The following is a 19,599-nucleotide window of genomic DNA, read 5'->3' on the forward strand; positions in this document are numbered from 1 at the left end:
TCTTGCATCTAATGAGGGGAGATACGAAAAAGAGAAAAGTAGAACTGTAGTACAGAGCCTAGTTTTTAGAGTGAAACTTTAATGTTATAAAATTTAGATTATGTAGCTTTGAAGTGCACACATTGATATTTTTCAAATGTATTCCTTAAACATGTTCCTTTTCACATTTTAAGTTGCTAGAGAAAGATAGGTATGGCCTTTTCAATTTTGCATTCTAAAGCTACATCACTTTAGAATGGGGCGGGGGATGGAATTGGTGGGTCATTGATTTCGTTACCTAGGACTATTCAAGTTATATTACACTATCTACCTATACCTTTTTATCCCTATTATCTACTTATACCTTTTAAGTATTAATAAGAGTTTGGGAAAGAGCCCAATGATAAAACACTAAAGGTGGCTTAACGGTCTTAAAATGTGTGTAATATTGTGTTGTGAATAGCCTTTACAAAGTTATTCTCTCTCTTTTTCTTTAAGTTGCTTTAATGTCATGTTGTTGGGTTAGTAAAGAGCAGTTGTTCAGACAGTCCCTGTAATGTAACTGAGCAGCCTAGAAGTCAAAATTTCCAAATTCTGAGTAATTAAACAGTTACTCTCTATGGTACACATGAACAAGGTAACAATTTTGGTTTGTGCTGTTTACACACAGAAAACTGTATATACAATTGCCTGTACTTTGATAGCCAGAACAAATATCTAGTTACCAGCAGTGCTAAAGTTTGAAAGAACATAGGTATTTGTGATTACATGCATGTACTGTGTTACTGAGAAGTATAAAAATGTTGTTAACCCCTGAGAGATACAATTTAGAACACTTCTTAAGGAACTGAAATAAGAATTGTACCAGTGCTGCTTTTTTATTTAGTGAATCCTTCCAGAAAATTCTAACATTTCAATAAAAACAGATCATGTTTGGGAAATTTTACTCTTTATTTACCTAGCTATCCATATCTGATTTATAGAAATTATAGTCTTGCCCCCCACTATGTTTAAGAATCATGATGTACTGCATTTCTTTCATGCAACTTGGTACTATTTTGGGTGCTGGTGAATTATCACTGTGGTGCTATTAACTGTTACCTATATTATGTGATATTTCACTTGTTTAAGTAAACTGAAATGATATGTTCTTTTCAAAATTATAGATTATCTAATGCTGCTGTTGTTTTTAAGGTCCTCCAGAAGTTAAGTTCTCAACTAACTCTTTGATTTCCTTTCAGGTCTTTTCCAATGGTCACTTGGGAAGTGAAGAGTATGACGTTCCTCCTCGACTTTCTCCTCCTCCCCCAGCCAGCACCCTTCTCCCGAGCATCAAGTGAGTTTCACTGAAATCGGAGAGCATTTGTCCACGCATAAGATGTCATAAATAGTGGTTTTGATGTTCTCAGCACAGAAGTATAGGGGGAATACAAATGCATCAATGAAAATAATCCAGGTGCATTTAGAAACTGGAGTGCCCGAAATCAAGATCCTTCCTTGTTTTTTGCTGGTAACCAGAGCATCCATGAGACCTTGCCTAACTCTAAGATTACACCTAGGGTAGCAGGGAGAGAAAGTGTTGTCTTCCCTGCATCCAAGGAATGGACAGAGTAGCACACAGCACAGCAAGTTCTCCCCTTCCAGTTTAGCTCTTTCTTCAGAGATACCACTTTTTTTCCCCAGCTACCCACTGTGACATCATAAAGTAATCTTTTGTTCCTCCAAATTTCTCATTTCTCAAATCCATTGATTCATTAAGTCCTGTTGATTGTTCTTTTGAATGTTTTCATATTCAGCCATTCTTCCCCATTGCCTTAGCTTCACCTCATAGCTGGAAAACTAACAAGCCTTACGCCTGATCATATGATACAATCTCAGAACTAATATTTTTAGATTTTAAAACTAGAAAAAAGTTAACCCAGGTGACTCATTTGAAAAATGGAACACGAGAGCACAATAAGCAGTGTATACATATACATAGTCTCCAGATCAAACTAAGATGAAACCAAGTCCTCTGATTCCCATTTTCCTACTCTTTATATTAGATCAGGTTGCCTGCTATTCCTTCAATATATTTTGTTCTCACAGCTGACTTAATTGAAATTCTGCTTTCCTGAGATCACTTCCTGTTCAAAACCCGGCATTGTTCTGTCTTTCCTTCTAAGTTATTCTATGCTCTTCTGCTAGCAGTAAGATACCCAGAATTTTACCCAACTAAAATATCGTTCAGTGATTCCTAGTGTGTGCCTCTAATCTTGTGTTGATTTTTTCTTTTCTGGCTTTGTGAGTGTTTCATTCTGTTCCATCCTGTGCACCACTTTTTCAGAATCTTTATTCTAAAAGCCCATGTCCCAGGCTGTATTTCTTTATGAAAACTTTTGTGACTTATTCAGGCATGATGCTAGGGGGAAAACTGGTTCTCATTCCCCTTGCTACAGTTTATTTTCTACACATTTAATTGTATACTCGGCTTTACTGTTTTTAATTTTAAAGTGCCTTTTCACATTAAAAAGATTATAAGGTTCTGAGGGCAAAAACCTATCCTTGTATTCTCTGATTCTCCCATAATACCTTACTGTTTTGCTGTACAGTTAGTACTGAGACTACTTGGTTGCTTGGCTGATTGACTTTATTATCTACTAAGATTCTCATTTCTGAATGAAAGTTTTAGAGCACCTTCACTCCTTCCTCTGATGGTCATTGAACTCCACTGTACAGGTGAATGGGAAAGGAGGAGAAGCTAGGTAGTAACTCCCACCAGAATTTACAATCTACTTTATAATGAAATTAACATACATGAAATCACTAGAGAACAATATGCACTAACTTGTATGACTTTTTAGTTTTTATGTAAGCTTGGAGGGTAGGCTGTTTATAGACTTTGTAAGTCAAGGATGTTTATTTATAGAGAGGCTGGAAATTTCCTGAATTATAGAGGGTAGGTACAAATGGAAAAGGGGGAGTGCATGAGAAAAAGCAAGAGTGTGAAATTTGGCATCATTCAGGAGACAGTGGAAAACTAAGCTTATTGGACCATTCTCCAGTGGCAACTTTTCTTGGAACTTCCAGGTAGGTAGTAGACATAAAGGTTGGAAGCACATACATACATTCTGTGTAGTCAGCTCTAAATCAGTAACAGCATGTGATATTCTAGTCTCAGATGAACTCTGGATAGATGTATATGTATTAAAACATCTAAGCTCAGTTACCTTTGAGAATTCAGAGAAAATCAGAAAATGAAGTAAGTGAAACTTGTTTTAAAGCTTAAATTTTCACATTCTTTTTATTAAATTAATATTGGCAAGTGGGATAAGAGGCAGAGGTTGCAGTTTGCCTCATTCATATTTAATAATAAGTACCCATTTCTTTATAGAGTAAAAGTAACAAATTCATAGTAAAATGTATTTATTGACTTTTTTAAGTACTTCAGTTTGTATGTAAATGTGGATATGCTTTCTCCCTATTTATTCTTGATTTTTCCCTCAGAAACTACACAGTTGCTTTATTTAACCAGAGAAATATTTTAGCAATGCATGCTTAACAGCAAATTAGTTTTGTGTTTTGCATGCTGCACATTAACCATAGTTAATAATACAAGTGTTGGCTTTTAATATAGCACATTTATCTCTCTGATTTATTTCTTAGTTTTACTCTTAGGTAGCAGTTGTTCATTGTAGAAAATATGGAAAGTATTAATATATAAAAGAAAGAAAAAAATTAAATACTTATATGCAGGTATATACATTCCCCAAATGCTCAGTTTTAACATTTTGACATGTTTTTTCCTTTTAAGACTTTCTAAAACATGACTTAGAGTATATTGTAGCGATAATTTCATGCCTTCCTTTGTCACTTAATACTTAAATAAGCATCTTCCTTAACACTTTATGCACTTTATTTATTATAAAACGGGCACAGAATTTTGAAGTGTACGTTAAAATAAAATCAGACCCGGTCCCAGACCTGACACCAGCATTGAGTACTTGCCTGTCTCTGAACAAGGTAACCTCTCTGGGCCTCGCCATCTCCACTTGCCAAATGAAGGGATCCATTTATTCGAATGATCTCCAAAATTTTTTTGAGCTTCTGTTTTTTAGATTTTATGCAATTTTTTTATTTTTTTCAGAGACAGAAGGGAAGGGAGGGAGAAAGAAAGGGAGAGAAACACCAATTGGTTGCCACTCGTACATGCCCCAACCCAGGCATGTACCCTGACCAGGAATCGAACCTGCAGTCTTTCGCTTTGCGGGAGAGTGCCCAGCCAGCGGAGCCACACCAGTAGGGGCTATGCAGTATTTTTAAAGGGGTACTTAACTGTCTTGTTAATTATATATGAAATATTTGGCAACTTGAATATTCATTTATAGTTGGTCAGTTGTGTACTATTGCCGAAGCCAATATGAGTTGTATACTGCCGTGGTTTTTTAAATTATTTAAAATTTTATCAATCATGGCCTCATTAGAGCTTATAACCAGAGTGCAATGAGTAAAGATCCTCAGCTCTGGGGGTTGCATAGACCAAAGGTCTTGACAAAATGTAACTCACTGAACTAGGGAGTTGGATGTTCATAGACGTATTTCCATATTGGACTTTTAGTGCATGTTTCAAACTCAGGCCAAAGAAAAACTACAGATTACTACCTAACATAGGCTTTTGCAATGCTCACAGTTGTTGAAAGCCCCAGTATCAATAATGTCAAAAATAGCATTTACCTTTAAATCTGTACTGTGTTCTTATAAATATTTACTGAGGTGTCGTCGTTAAATTATTTGGTGTTACTCTGATTCCCATTTGCTTGATATTAAGAGGCTACTCGGTGATTGTGGTTACTTTCTTGTCAAACTGTATGTTTGCAGTTATGTAACTCTTACTGTGTAGTACATTTTGAGACCTAGAAGAAGCTGTACTATATCTTTTGAAAATATTGTCATAAAAGCTGAAATTTTACTAGTGTTACAGATTTACTTATTTTTCTTAAATTTTTTCTAACTTGTTTCTATTTAATTAACATTGACATTTAGCTATAAATATGTATTTTTAAATACAATCTTGAAATACAGGTAATTTTTTGGTGGGTGAGAATAAAAATTATTTGTGAATTATTTTTACTTTGTGGTGTAGATTTTTTTCTAAATTATATTCAATCTTGAAATAATTTGATTTTTCAAAATTAAATAGAACCTGAAACAGTTAAAAATATTTAGTGTACTTGACACAAGATAAGAAGTTGGCAAATGAGTAAAGGAGTTATTGCAAGTAATAATGTAATAATTACTTCCAGGTAAGATAATGTTCTGGAATGCTGAGGAATTTTTTTTAAAGAATATTATTTCTTGTGCTTTGTCTTTTAGAAATGGATCTTTTGTACTTTTTGACATATTAAGCTTTCAGATACACATGAACCAATATTACATGGTTCATATTTTTATAAAAAGGCTTTTTGTTGTTGGAGGTGGCAGTGTTGACTATCATCGTATATTTTTCTAGACATATAAGGTTGCTAGTATTTTAGGTTCAATGAATAGAGAATCAAATTTTACTTCTCCGGTTTTCATATAGTTGTATGTACTCACTGGAGATTTAGTGTGAACAAGATAAAAGTCCTGTCCTCATTGGAATTGGCGCTCTAGTTAGGGAGAACAGAAGGGAAACCAGTAACTATGGTATGTTAGGTAGTGGTAAATGCTAGGAGAGAAAATAAAGCAGGAAGGGGATAAATAGTGGTAGTGAGGTTTGTACTTTAGGTGAGCTCAACAGGAAAGGTAGTATTTTAACAGAAACCTGAAAAGAAGTCAGGGAAAGAGCAATGAGGTTATCTGGGTGACGAGCGTGAACAGAACTCAAGTTCAAAACAGTGAGACAAATGAGTCCCTTTGCCACATTTGAAGAAGAGCAAGAAGGGCAATGTGGCTGGAGTTGACTTAGGTATGCAAGAGCTAAATGGTATACCGCCTTTTAAGACCATGCTAAGAATTTCAGCTTGGTTAGTTTTAGGAGCCATTGGTAGATTTTGATCAGCATTTTGACATGATGCTAGTGCGTGTTTTTAAAAAGTTTCACCGGCTGCTATGTGGAGAATTGTCTTTTGGAAAGCAGCAGTGGACGCTGGGAAGCCAATAGAAGCTTGTAGTTGTCTGATGTGGTAGACCAGTAGGAGATGGGATGACCAGTGCTTGGACTGAACTGATGCTGATGGAGTTACATGGTCAGCTTTGGGTTGCCTTTTGACACAAGAATACCTGTTAACAAATCGGGTGTCTGTCTGTGAGGTGTGATAGTGATGACACATACATAGTTTCTTGGCTTAAAAAACTGGGTGAACAGTTGGTGCCATTTACTAGAGTGAGGGAGACCCCAGAGAAGGAACACATCTGGGAAGGGGGCAGAGGTGGTAAAATTAGCCTATGGATCTGTCGAGTGTGGGATGTAAACAACACACATCCAAATAGAGATGTTGACTGGACAGTTGGCCGTGCCGTCTAAGCTTAAACTTTATATTGCATTGATATAAATACTTCAGTTGTTACATGCCATCAAGTGGGTTCCAACTCTGGCAACCCTATGAATGAGGGAAAAGTCTCATCTTAAGAGTTTTCAGGGTAAGAAAGGTAGAGAAAAACAAAGATTGAGAAAGAAAATGCAGCAGTGGTTTGCTCTTGCCTCCTGCTGCATAGTAAGTGCAACCCATGCGTGCTGAGGTTCATGGTGTAAGCACATTACCGAATGCCTATGGCATGGAATCACCCTGCAGGGAAAAATTTCCGTAGGTGCTGTCTAAAGCTGAGAAACTAATTTCTTCACGGTCTGTGACAAATTTAATAAGTTGGCTACATTCTTAGACATGTGAATAAAATTCATTAAGATTTTTAAAAATGGAGGGACCCATATATTTAAAGTATTACCTTTGAGGTAATGAAATACAATTTACCCCTGAAATGTTGATATTATAGAAACCAACATAGAGAACATTTCTGTGTAGCAAAATTTTAGTAAATATTATCTGCTATTTGTTATTATCATAATTTCCCTTTATGTACCCAATTGGTAGGGAGAATAAACTATAAATGCAGATATGTGAATGCAGCCTCAACTACTGCCACCTTCTAGTGAGAGCTGTGTAAGAGCTGCACACTGGGAGTGTGTGTGTGCCTGGGTGTGGGGCTATTTTGAAATAATGGCTAAAATGCCCCAGGAATAAGTGTAAGACTGTTCAAGCTAGACCAATGTGACTGAAATGATGGGCAAATTCATTGTAGAGAGTAAAGTTTTTGTTTTATTTTGCTTTGTTTCTAACTAGAGAGTGAAAGACAGAAAAAGAAAAAAAAGTACTAAGCCATGGAAGCTTTTAAAACAAGTGTCACATTGTGATTTTTACCAGCTTCAGGGTAATGAGCCTGATGGACCTTTCTATCTTGTATATGGTACACAGCAGGCTTCGTTGCTTGTGCTTATTGTCAGAAGAGCAGGAAAGCTGCTCTTTCCTGTTACTGTTCACCTAAGGATTTGTGTAGGAAATGAGTACAAAGTTTTACATTAATCCAGTTTATGTTCAATAAGAAATTAGTATCACTGATTTAAATATAATATGGTAGAAAACTTTTTTAACGGAAGGTGAAGTTGTATTAAGGACTATTATTAACCCTAGTGAATCCTAGTGAATGAACATTGTTGCTTTTTATTTGTCCTTGAACGATGTTTCATTCTAATACCTTAAAATCTTTTAAAGACTTGCTAAGATGATACACTTTTTTTTGTTTATTGTTTTGCCTGGGGGAGATGGAAAGGCACACCATTATCAAAAATGGGTTTCCTGTAAGAACAATTGACATGATACATAGGGGATGGTGTGAATGGGTCCTTCTTCTCATTTGTTCAGTAAAATCACTATGGCATTCTTCCGTTTACGTGTCATGTAGAAATGCTTGTGCATTTTATTTGGGCCCATTGATATGATTTAGACTTAATTTATAAATCAGTGTCATTATGCAGGAAAAAAGATAAAAGTTTTGTTTAAATTCTCCCGCAAAGCAGCTTGACTATCCTAACACAGGTTTTCTAGTGTTGTGGGGGTGATTTGCCAGAATCTACTTGTTGACACATTGATAAAAAGAATTGAGGGCTGCAAGGATGTCATTTTAAACTAGCCTCAAAAAAAAGAGCAATAGTAATGTAGAAGGGGTGCAAAATAAATACCACGGGCATTACTTTTCTTTTTTTCTTTAATTTTAGTATTATAATTTCTAAATTCAGATAGAATTGTAATCCCTCTCTTTTCTTTGGTAAGAAAATGACTTTTGGAGGATGGCTATAATCTGTGTGGGCAAATGCCGCTAATTCCATTCACTAATCTTTCATTTTCCCTAAAAGCTATAATGGGAACTGATATGAACATTAATCCCAGTAGTCTGACAAACTTGTTACTTGTAATTTATGATCACAAAAAAATTAGGTAGCCTTAGACAGACATGTGAGCCACAGAATTCTATTTAAATGTGCAATCTGACTTACATTCCTCATACTTTTTTTTTTTTTTTTTGTCCCACGGAAGCATAATCTACCATATATTCTCCATCCTCCATGAACATATTGATCCATTGATAGAAAATGTGTAGGATTAGAAAGCAATTTTATTTCCCTAAGAACAGCATTTTCACATATTCTACCACATTCAAGTATTTCTTTTGTTTCTGTTAATATTTCTCCATAGACTCAAATAGAATTAAATAAGGTTTTGAAGGCCACTAAGAATATTACACAAATTTGTTTGTGAATGATACTTATGGACAATACCTCCTTTTTATTGGCACTACTTTAAAGGAACAAAAATAAAATTTTAAAAAATTCCAGTTAATTTAAAGCATAATTTATATACAGCAAAACTCACCATTTTAAGGTACAGTTTGTGAGTTTTTAAAAATGCATAGTCATGTAACCAAGAACTCATGTTGATCAAGATACAGAACAATTTATCACTCAAAAAAAAATCCTGCTGTGTCTTGTGTGAATTTATCCTCTCACTTCAACGCTTTGGAAATTACCAGTCTGATATATATCCATATAGTTTTGCATTTTCCATGTCATATAAGTAGAATCATACAGTATGTAGCCTTGTGAGTTTATATACTGTAACTTCTTTCTAATTAGCATAATGCACTTGAGAACTATTCATGTTGTCAAGTGTTTTCGATAGTTTGTTCCTTTTATTGACAAGGCATTGCACTGTAAAACACACCTCCACTGAGGAACATTTGGGGTGTCTCCACCTTTTACGCTATTGCAAATAATGCCACTTTAAATATTTTGAAGTCCTTATTGTTCACAAGAAAGGTATAGGTTTCCTCATCATTTATCTGTTTGATTGTTAAGATAGACCCTTAAAGGTGTTAGAAGTAATATTGGTCCTGATTAAGTTAACTTAAAAATGTAACTTGAAATTTGTTTATCAATTTAAAAACAAGTCAGTGAAAATGCTTACAAATAAAACATATTAAACCTAATAATATACTAGATTGATTTTCCTTAATGTCATGGAAGAACCCTCAAAATTAGTATGTATATCGGAAACCTTACTCCAATATATTGGAGAAATGACTTACATGTTGCACATGTGCAATCGTTTCAAATACAGGTACATATTATGTAACCACTTCTCTGGGATATGATTTCTCTGAGTTAGATACTTTGTTTGTTAGGGCTGGGATAGTTACAAGATTCAGTTTTCATAAAAGTTTTTTAAAAACTTCAAGTATTCTTAAATAAAGATTTTTTACATGTTAGACTAATTGAGGTATTAAGAATTGCTCAAATGAAGGCAAGAAAAGAAATTAGTAGGGTGATGTTTGAAGTATGTTACATAGGTAAAGCCAATGGGATATATAGAATGTTACCCCTCTGATCATACAGGGTGGGGCAAATGTAGGTTGATAGTTGTGAGGATGCAAACAGAGTTTATTCTTGTATTTTATTTATTAATGTATTACTTTCATACGAACAACTGTAGACCTACTTTTGCACCCTACCCCCGTCTGCCTGACCCCAGGAGCATGGAATGCTTGGAGGAAGGCGCCTGTGAGCTTTCAGTTCCAAAATATAAAAATCACTAATTAAGAACAGTGTCAGATTATATACTCTTGGTTTGTTTCAAATGTGCACATGCAGAAAATGAATGTATTACTCACTGAAGACTCAGATAACAGTGAATTTTACGAGGAGCAGGTTGCAGGGAGGGTGGCTCTACATCTTTGAGAGTGTGTGTCCTTGTGCATTACCAGTGTATTAGGTCAGGGATGACAATCACAGTGGAGAACACTCCATGAATGTATGATAATCACATACAGAAAATAAAGTAATAGATGTAAATGGTAGGGTGGTGTACCTGGCAGCTTTAACTTGGAACCCAGCCAAATGTAATTTGCTTTATTTTTTTTTTTTTATTCTTCTGGTATCCTAAAAATTTCCCAGAAGCTAAATCGGTGACTGAAAATTTTCCTGTGTCACAATGGTAGATATTTTCTCTATTGCCAAAAGAAAATATACATGATTGCTAATAAAAATTCTTAATTATTTTATCACTTGTTTAGTTGCCACTTAAATTGAACCTGCTTCTTGAATGAGTTTGTGAAAAGGGAAAAACCCCACAAATAATTACATATATGTTAACTGTTTGCAAGAATTGGAATTTCTCTTTTGGTATTTTGCATACAACTTCTTTATCTTAATTGCACTTTCCCTTTTCATTATATTTTTTAGTAAGACTATTTTTTTAGAGCAGTTTTAGGTTCAGAGCAAAGTTGAAGAGAAAGTACAGAGCTTTCCTCTATACTCCTTACCCCATCAAGTGCTTAGCCTTCGCTACTTTGTTTTTCATTTCCTTCAGAAAGGCTCCCTCTGTTGATTTGCAGCAAAGAAAGAAAGAGTAGGGGGAATTATCCAGGTAAAATTCTTTATCATTGAAGGGAAAATATATAGAGTCAGCCACAGCAGAAGTTATTTCAAAAATTGTCTGTTCATGTCTCACATGTCGTGCTTCTTTAAAAACTTAAATCTTTGAATGTTACGTGCAACAGGCAGATAGAAGATTCCACATGCTGGTACAGTTGTTGACTGGTCCATTGACATTTGGTCAGTTGGTCCTTTTTTTTTTAATAGAATATATATATTTGAATTGTATAGGAAAATAGTTTCATTATGAATGAAAGTATATTAGGGCATAAAAAGGATGTTATATTTTTCTCATTTCATTTTCTAATGGAACCCATGCTGGTACTTGAGTTACTCAAATTGATTTATATGTATTCACGTTTATAAGAGTTTGTCTGTAGAAAGGTAATATTTGAAATCCCTGCTCTAATCAAGTCATCATTTTGCCATTATATTGTCACCAGCCGTCACTTGGAAATGTACATCTTCCGGGGTTACACCACGAAAGGGGTTAATCCTTAATTTATCAATAAGATTATTAACTGGTGCTCTGGGCACTAACAGTGGACTTTGTCACTGTGTCATCACTGTGCTTTCATCCCACCATGAACTGTCACTTGATGTCCAAGGTTGCTCAAGCAAATAAGAATTCAAAATTGGTATTGAAAAAGTCTCCAAAGATAGGTAAAAAACACAGTTCTGAAAAATCTTAGAAGAAATGTTTCTTTCATCTCCGAACTTCTAGATATTCAATATATTATTGAAACTTAAAAACCTTCAGGTTTTTCAAAATGTCTTCTTGTAATGGGCACAAAGGAAACCTTTAAAATTGTTTTCATTCTAATTAGTGAGAAGATTTCAAAATGAGAAAGTTATTTCAGGATTGGTTGATGGCTAATATACCAAAGGCCTCTTGCTCCCTCTACAGAAGGTGCTTCAAAATTGCAGTCACAATTTTTTTTTTTTTAATTTTTGTTTTATAGTTGTTCCAGTTATTCCCCTCTTCACCCCCACTTCCATCGTCCTCACCCTGTTGTCCATGTTTATGGGTCCTTCATATACGTTCCTTGGCCAATCCCTTTACCTTATTTCAATCAGTCCACCCCTTTCTCCCCACCTAGCGCTGTCAGTCTATTCCAGAAATGAAATAAGCCAGTCGGTGAAAGACAAATACCACGTGATCTCACTTATAAGAGGAATCTAATGAACAAAATAAACTAATGAGCAAAACAGAACCAGAGGCATAGAATCACAAAAGTTTTTTTTTGAAAAACTTAAATAGATTTGTTAGAATTTCATGATGATTAATAAAAAGCTTTGGATCCATGTGTATCTCTAATGTCTGGTAGACTGGTTGGTGGTCCTAAAGTTGATCGGGATAGGTTTGTGTGTTTCTAATTTGGCATTTTTCTCTTGCATCAGCTAGGGTTAAACTCTAGTGACAACAACTGGAAAAGTTGTAGTTGTAGTAACAACAACAGTAGGTTTTTGTTTGCTTGGCTTTGTTTTATTTATTTGGCCTTATGCATGAATGAAATGCTTGAATATTTCCTTTGATATTAAGTAATCGTTTTACTCATTTTCATTCTTTTTTATTTTGCCTGGGGATTTAAACAAGAAAAATAATGTACTGTACCTCACCTGCTTAATTAGTTCTCTCTCTACTTCTAATTTTTTCAGTCATTTTTAGTTTTTAGTTGTTTTGGGGAAAAAATTAACAATTTGAATTGTGACTTCTTAGAAGGAAGAATTATTTAATTAAACTGCATTTTTTTTTTTTGCTATAGGTAATATTGACAAGAGACAGAAAATTTGCCCATTCTATAAGAACTTCATTAATATATAAAACTACCATATATAATATATAAAACTCATATATGTGTATATATAAAGTCTTAATATACCCATTTCTGTTAAATTGGAATAATATGTTAATACTTTGGTAGCTTCAGTTTGAATAGTTTTATGCATTTTCTTTTACAACTCCAAGACCATTTTATTTGACAAGTTACTAGTTTTTCTTAGTGTGCCATTTAGAATTATAACAATTCTTCTATCAGTAGAGTCTTAACAAAAGATTGAAAAATCCTTTTTCATTTGTATTTATCATAAGAACAGACCTTGTGTTGTTACCATAACCCTGTAACTGAAAAATGCATAAACATGACAAGTAGCTTCTTTAATTTGAATATGTCACATCAGATTTACTGTTCTAAATTATTATGCTTATACTAGACTGGATTTTTTTTTCCCCCTCTGGTAGGTGTACTGGTCCATTAGCAAATTCTCTTTCAGAGAAAACAAGAGACCCAGTAGACGAAGATGATGATGAATATAAGATTCCTTCATCCCATCCTGTTTCCCTGAATTCACAACCATCTCATTGTCATAATGTAAAACCTCCTCTTAGGTAAGAATGTGGGCGGCCTTTTAATCGTCTCATGTCTGCATAAACACTATCATTTGTAATATATGTTTTTAGGCAACTACATTATATCTATTTATTTAAAATCCTTGATTTCTTGCTCAGAGCCTCTTCTTTCTATGTACTGTCTTCTGCATTAGTTTCAGAGAAGACTAAAAGATACAGATTTTCCAGGAAATGATTTGACTAAATTAGTTGACTAGTAAATCCAGTAGGACATTTTTTTGTCTCCTTCTTCCAAAATAAATTAAACTCTGATGAAACTTCGTAGGTTACCTATAGTAGTGAGTAATTGATGAGTTTTTAATAAGCTATTTTCAACCCATTTTATAAGTGCTAAGTACATAGCTCATGAAGAAAAATTAGTGCTTAAAAACTAAGGTATTATTGCCAATCATCCTTAGAATTTTTCTTCATAAAATAAATATTAGTATAATTTGTATTCATTTACCATCGTAACATGCCACCTTCTTCTATTCAGATCTTGAAGAAAAACTTAAAAACCCTAAAACTGTTTTTCTTAACTGTTTTTGTCAGGTACTGTATATTTTACTTTTGCTTAGATCAAATAAGAATGTGAGGAATAGTGGGGGTTTTTTTCCTACTTGTTCCTCCTTACTCTAATGGAGACATCCTTGATCTTAGAACGTATAGTTCATTGAGGTATAGGAGTTATTAAAAATGAGTGGTTTGTTTTGAAATATTAGTTTGTCTTTAGGTAGAAGGATTATTCTGCATTTGTGTAATTGAATCAGTATCCATAATATAATATTTTTATCTTTTTAAAAGACTGACATATATTAGGTACTCAATAAGTGAAATCTCAGTTTCCAAGCTTATTTTCTAAGCTCCAATTTTCTTTGTATAATAATATCCCTGGAGCTATGCTGGGAAAATAGAATAGGGTTCAACTACTGCTGGTAGCCCAGCCTTCTGCCTTCCAGTAGCTCTTGATTGACTGAAAAATAGGAGAGCCATTGGCTACTTCAATCATCTATGTCATCTTAGTGTGCCATTTCCTTTTTAGGGCAAGTCAGTCAACAGAAGGCATTTTATGGAGGCATTGCTTCGTTCTCAGATGAAAAATCTGAAAATGTTTTAATGCCTTTCTTTGAGTATCATAATGAGGTAGAAAACACGATGCTTGAAAAAGAGAACAAGTCTTCATTTTAACCAGAGATCCGTCTTAATGAGTGATCCTGGGTAGAATTATCAACACTCTGCAGAAGTATTAACCAGGATTATTAACGTTCTGAAGTACAGGGCTTCATATTTCAAAGCAAGAACCAAAGTACTTCTCGCTAATTGGTGTTTAAGACATTTGTGGCTAAAATAGTATCATTGAGGAGACAGAAGAAATAACTGAGAGGCAGTTGGTTGTATCAGAAGAACCAAATGTCTGCTGCTCTTATTAGAGAAAAAAGTTATTCCTTCACGTCAAATATAAATTGTTATAATTTTCTGTTCCTTTGACTCTTACCAATGTGTAGTAATTTTTTTAAAACTGAAATAAGATGAGCTTTTTCTGTCTACATAGTATCTCATTATTTTTCATTGCTGGAGAAGTGAGGGGTAAAATTTTAATAGTTTAAATTTTAATTGTCACATCATATTGGATGAGCTCTTTGGTGGCAGGCCTCCCAAAACCAGAAACTAAATTTGAATTATGACCACCATTACCATCTTTGTACTGTTACAGAGAAGTAATAAATGTTGATAATCCCTAAACTAAACTGGAGTGCATTTTATATCTAATTTGTTTCTGAAAGTTAATGAATGAAGTATTTCTTATGTCCTCTACAAGGCACACTTTAAGCTAAACAGTTCTTTCCCCTCTGTGCCTCCCGTACGCATTGGAACAGCAGAAGTAAATTGTCAATATGTGGAAAAAGTTAAATGGTAGATGAATAACTCAATTCAGTTTTAGTAAAAATCCATCATTACTATAAAAATTCAATATGTAACTATTTTTAAAGGAACCATCTTGGGCCCCTTGAAGAGAGGCGGCCACCAGAGAGAATGAGAACGCATCTCAGATGAAGCGCTCTCGCAATAACTATTCCACTATCCACTGTCTCCTCTAATACGTAGATACTTCTACTTGGCCCTGAGAATTCAGAGTAAATTAGAGAAAAGTAAAATATAAACCCTGCTTGCTATATAGCTCTTTGTGAGCAGAATAACTTGGTGAGCAGAGAGTTCGTTGTTACGCAGCTCTGTCCTGAACACAAAGTGTGCTCTGTGTCTTCCTGCCGCTGTCTTCCCGTGCCCCAGTTTTATCCATTGTGTTCACAGGATGATTTCAGCCACAAAAGTACTTTTTAGTAAGTATTATCCTTTATAGACACCTAGATCAAAATATTTGTTGCGTCTACAAGAGTTTTGCTAAAGTCATTTTGGTACTGTTGTCAGAAGTGCCAGCATTTTGTTCATGACAGTGGTGAAATTACACTGTAAATTCTATAGTATACTATAAATTGACAGGTCTTTGAATATACCTATCAGAATTTTAATGGAGTTACTGATCATTTGATAATTCTCCATCTTTGGGCTCTAGTGTGTTATAAGGAGAGTTAAATTACAGAAATAGAAATATATTAAATACCATCAAAATATGAAATCATTGGGATTGCAAACATTTTTTGCTTTATTATATTTGTTCTTCAAAAACTCGACAAAGTGAACTCTTTCAAAACATTGTTAATTTGAAAGATGTGTTTAGAGTAGCAACAACTTTTGTGACCATTGTAATTCTTGGTTTCACTTAAAAAAGAGAGATTATTTGTTGTCAATGGGGTATTTACTTCTGCTTTGTAAAAATATTTGAGTAGGAATATCCAGAGACTATAACTTGCACTTTTCCCAGAAAACCAAATCAATTATATTTATTTTCAGACTTTATTGTATGAGCTGGGTTGCTAGTTCCCATCACCCTTTGAATGACTTTTAAATGGAAAGTAATTATCCTTACGATTTTTATCCTCTGATCTCTGCTTTAGGGCTTATGATAACGGCCACTGTATATTGAATGGAACACACGGAACAACTTCAGAGATGAAGAAATCAAACATCCCTGATTTAGGCATATATTTAAAGGGTATGTATCTATAGATACTCTCCTTGCATTCTACATCTTAATGGTCAGAATTTAAAGGCAAAATTCCATGCCATTGTTGAAAATACATTAAGATTTTGTGTTATCCTCTAGGAGATGTTTTTGATTCAGCCTCTGATCCAGTGCCATTACCACCTGCCAGGCCTCCAACTCGGGACAATCCAAAGCATGGTTCTTCACTCAACAGGACGCCCTCTGATTATGATCTTCTCATCCCTCCATTAGGTTGAAACCTTTAAAAAAATTTCAGACAAGCCACCCTGCCTCTTCTTTCACTTAATATCTGAATTATCAGAAGTCAGAGTTCAGTGTAATATAGATGCACTAGGTCATGAATTTGTCTGAATTAGAAATGATTCTTTTAGGTAATGGTGGCTCTCAAGTTCATGTGACCATTATTCCATTTAAATCATTGGTTTTCAACGTGTGTGCCATGTGACACCTGCGTGCCACAAGAATTTTTAAAACATGCAATACCTGACTATTTAGTCAGTGCCACTTACATTTTTTCCCTTAGATTGTCAAATTAAAAAAATGACAACAGCCAACTCAACAAGGGCTGTCCAGTGTGAACGAATAAAAATTATACCTATTTAGTTTTTGCCAGATCTATAAAACATATTTTTTGGTGTGCCACAGGGTTTTAGTAATTGGTTTATGTGTGCCATGAAATGAAAAAAAGGTTGAAAATCACTGGTTTAGATGATTGAAGCAATGATGTAAATAGCTGGCCATCAGTCAGGATTTTATCAGGTTATATCTGACATGTACTAAATAAATGTAGTCTACAAAAAAACCTATGAAGAGAGCATTGTTCAGGCACCTGTGTTCTAGTAGAGGTGAAGTGTTCATCTGAGATTTTCTTTTAAGTACAATTCTTAATGAATATGTACTGTTTCTTTCAGCATTGAATGACCCAGTTTCACTTAGCTGGTTACATTATGGAAAATTATGTCTTTTATTGTAGGGAGCTGAGAATAAATTCTGTCTTATAATCATTGAAAATAATTGCCAAAAACACATCCAAAGAATCTAAATTTCTTTGTTTCAGATGTTAAAGTGAAGAAGTGTACTATTGTGTGTTTGCTGTGTGTACATGTATGAAGGTACACACATGTGTGTGTGTATGTTAAAGTTGGCTGGCTGTGTCTATTTCATTAATTCTAGGTGGAAAGCTTCTTACCCTGTTTTTGGAGGAAAACAATTAGAACCTTCATACACATTAAGGTTTCACAGTAGCAAGTCACCATCATGTATAATGAAGGTCCATTTTTAAGCTTAGCTAAATTATTAGATTACCAGAGATGTAAAAGGAACCTTCTGATTTTTTTTCTCAAACACCATCAATCAGTGTTTCCACTTATAATATAGCAGTGTCTTTTGCTCTCCTATTCTTTTTCTTTGTTTTACACTTGAAACCTCTCCTGTTCTTTCTGTAGTTCAATGATTTATTCTCACCTACATGAATTATGAGAGCCTCCTAACTTCCTTCTCTACCTAGTGTTTTTCTCCCTTCTTCCTATACACTGATTTTTAACATGTTAGCCAAGTCTTTAGGACTCAGATAAGCACCGTCCAGTAGAATTTTATGTGGTGATGTAAGGTATCTATATATTCACATGTGTGATGGTGAAACTGAAAGGATAGTAACGTAGTGTTATCTGTTTGGAGATGACATCTGATCATCTTATTTCTGGACAGTAAGATCCCACATGACAAGCATATTGTTCTTACTCATTTCTGTATTTCATGTCACAGAATATGTTTAATCAATGATTATGAAATAGAATAAAGCACATTTTCAACACAAAAAGAAAAACAATTACATAGCTACATGTGGATGGTGACTACCATATTGGGCAATGCAGATAAATGTTCCAACCTGTCTTTTTAACTCCATCTTCCTCATGTATATTTCATGCTTTATTCATAGTATTTACTCTGTCCAGAAGACACCATCCTTGCATTTGATGAGTAAATATTTTTGAGCCACTGATATCCCAGACCTTCCTGGTTTTGGTAACACCATGCCGAATGCCACTTTCTTAATTTCTCTTCCCTCTTAAAATGAATATATCTCTCTGTGGGACTTCTGCGACTTCCATCCTGCGTCACTTGTGAACTTTGCTGAGATCCCCATGTGGAATCTAAGCTCCTTGAGTCAGGACCTTATGATTTTGATCTTCACATTACCTATGTGCCTAGCATGGTGCCTGACGTTTAGGGGCTGAAAAGGGATTTGAATGAATAAATTAGCAGATAGCTGAGGTTGGAATGAAAATAAATAACTTCTCTAATACTTTCAGATATTTAAGTTAGAAAAATATTTATGATCATTAGAGAAAATATTTTCAGTATTTTTTGCAAGACAAACTGGATGAATGGGAAAACTGTTTTCTTTAAGTATACCTTTGTGTTTGTCAGTAAATTAATATACATGTGAAGTTTTATTACTGGAATATGTAGGTATTAGACACCTTCATTCACAAAGATTGCTTACAAAAATATATACACTGGAATTTCATTTGATATTTTTAAAGAATCAATATAAGGGAACATATGAGTAGAGTAGTATATGTGGCAGGGGAAAAACAGACAAAAGTATGCAACAGTCTCCTATAGTTACTAAAGCTGGGAGATAGCAAATACAAGTAACTAGCTTTTAGCTCTACATTTAGCCCTTCCTCATTAGAGATATCTTGTAAGTAGAAAAATATCCTATTCTTATATTGTAAGTGCATTTTCTCTATATTTTGACAATGAAATATATGGAATATTAGCTTCAATAAATTAAAATCCAGTGGAATAAACTTTAAAAGATAATCTATTCTGTGACATTAAATTTTTGGTGCATAGTGTGATTTTCTAATTATCGGCTGTTACACAAAGAATTCTGTTTTCAATGTGTGACATACAATTTATAGTTCAAAATTCTAGTGCTTTAATATTATAAAGTTTACAGGTGAGTAATAGGCTGTTTTATAACCTGCAGTACTCCTTTTTAATAGAAAGACCTGAGGGATAGAAAAAGTTGCGCACGCGCGTGCGCACACACACACACGTGTTTGTGTGTCTGGTTTGCTACTCTCTAAACTCCCACAAAATAATTAGTGCCCAAAATAATTATCAAAGTTGGTGAACAGCTGGAAAGACACTGCA

General features: G+C 34.4%; 1 protein-coding gene across 1 annotated transcript in view; it reads left to right on the top strand.

Moving 5' to 3' along the window:
* The window catches only part of CBLB (Cbl proto-oncogene B), a 207,846-nt gene that overhangs the window by 166,447 nt on the left and 21,800 nt on the right, over nucleotides 1-19,599 (top strand). The window contains exons 13-16 of the mRNA XM_054577335.1: nucleotides 1,221-1,315; nucleotides 13,164-13,310; nucleotides 16,325-16,422; nucleotides 16,534-16,665. Coding sequence (XP_054433310.1) covers nucleotides 1,221-1,315; nucleotides 13,164-13,310; nucleotides 16,325-16,422; nucleotides 16,534-16,665 — 472 coding nt within the window. The remainder of the gene's footprint in view (nucleotides 1-1,220; nucleotides 1,316-13,163; nucleotides 13,311-16,324; nucleotides 16,423-16,533; nucleotides 16,666-19,599) is intronic.

Source organism: Pteronotus mesoamericanus, unplaced genomic scaffold (assembly GCF_021234165.1).
Source record: "Pteronotus mesoamericanus isolate MK-2021 breed Mesoamerican mustached bat unplaced genomic scaffold, CSHL_Meso_final contig_42, whole genome shotgun sequence".
In the NCBI taxonomy this organism is placed as follows: domain Eukaryota; kingdom Metazoa; phylum Chordata; class Mammalia; order Chiroptera; family Mormoopidae; genus Pteronotus; species Pteronotus mesoamericanus.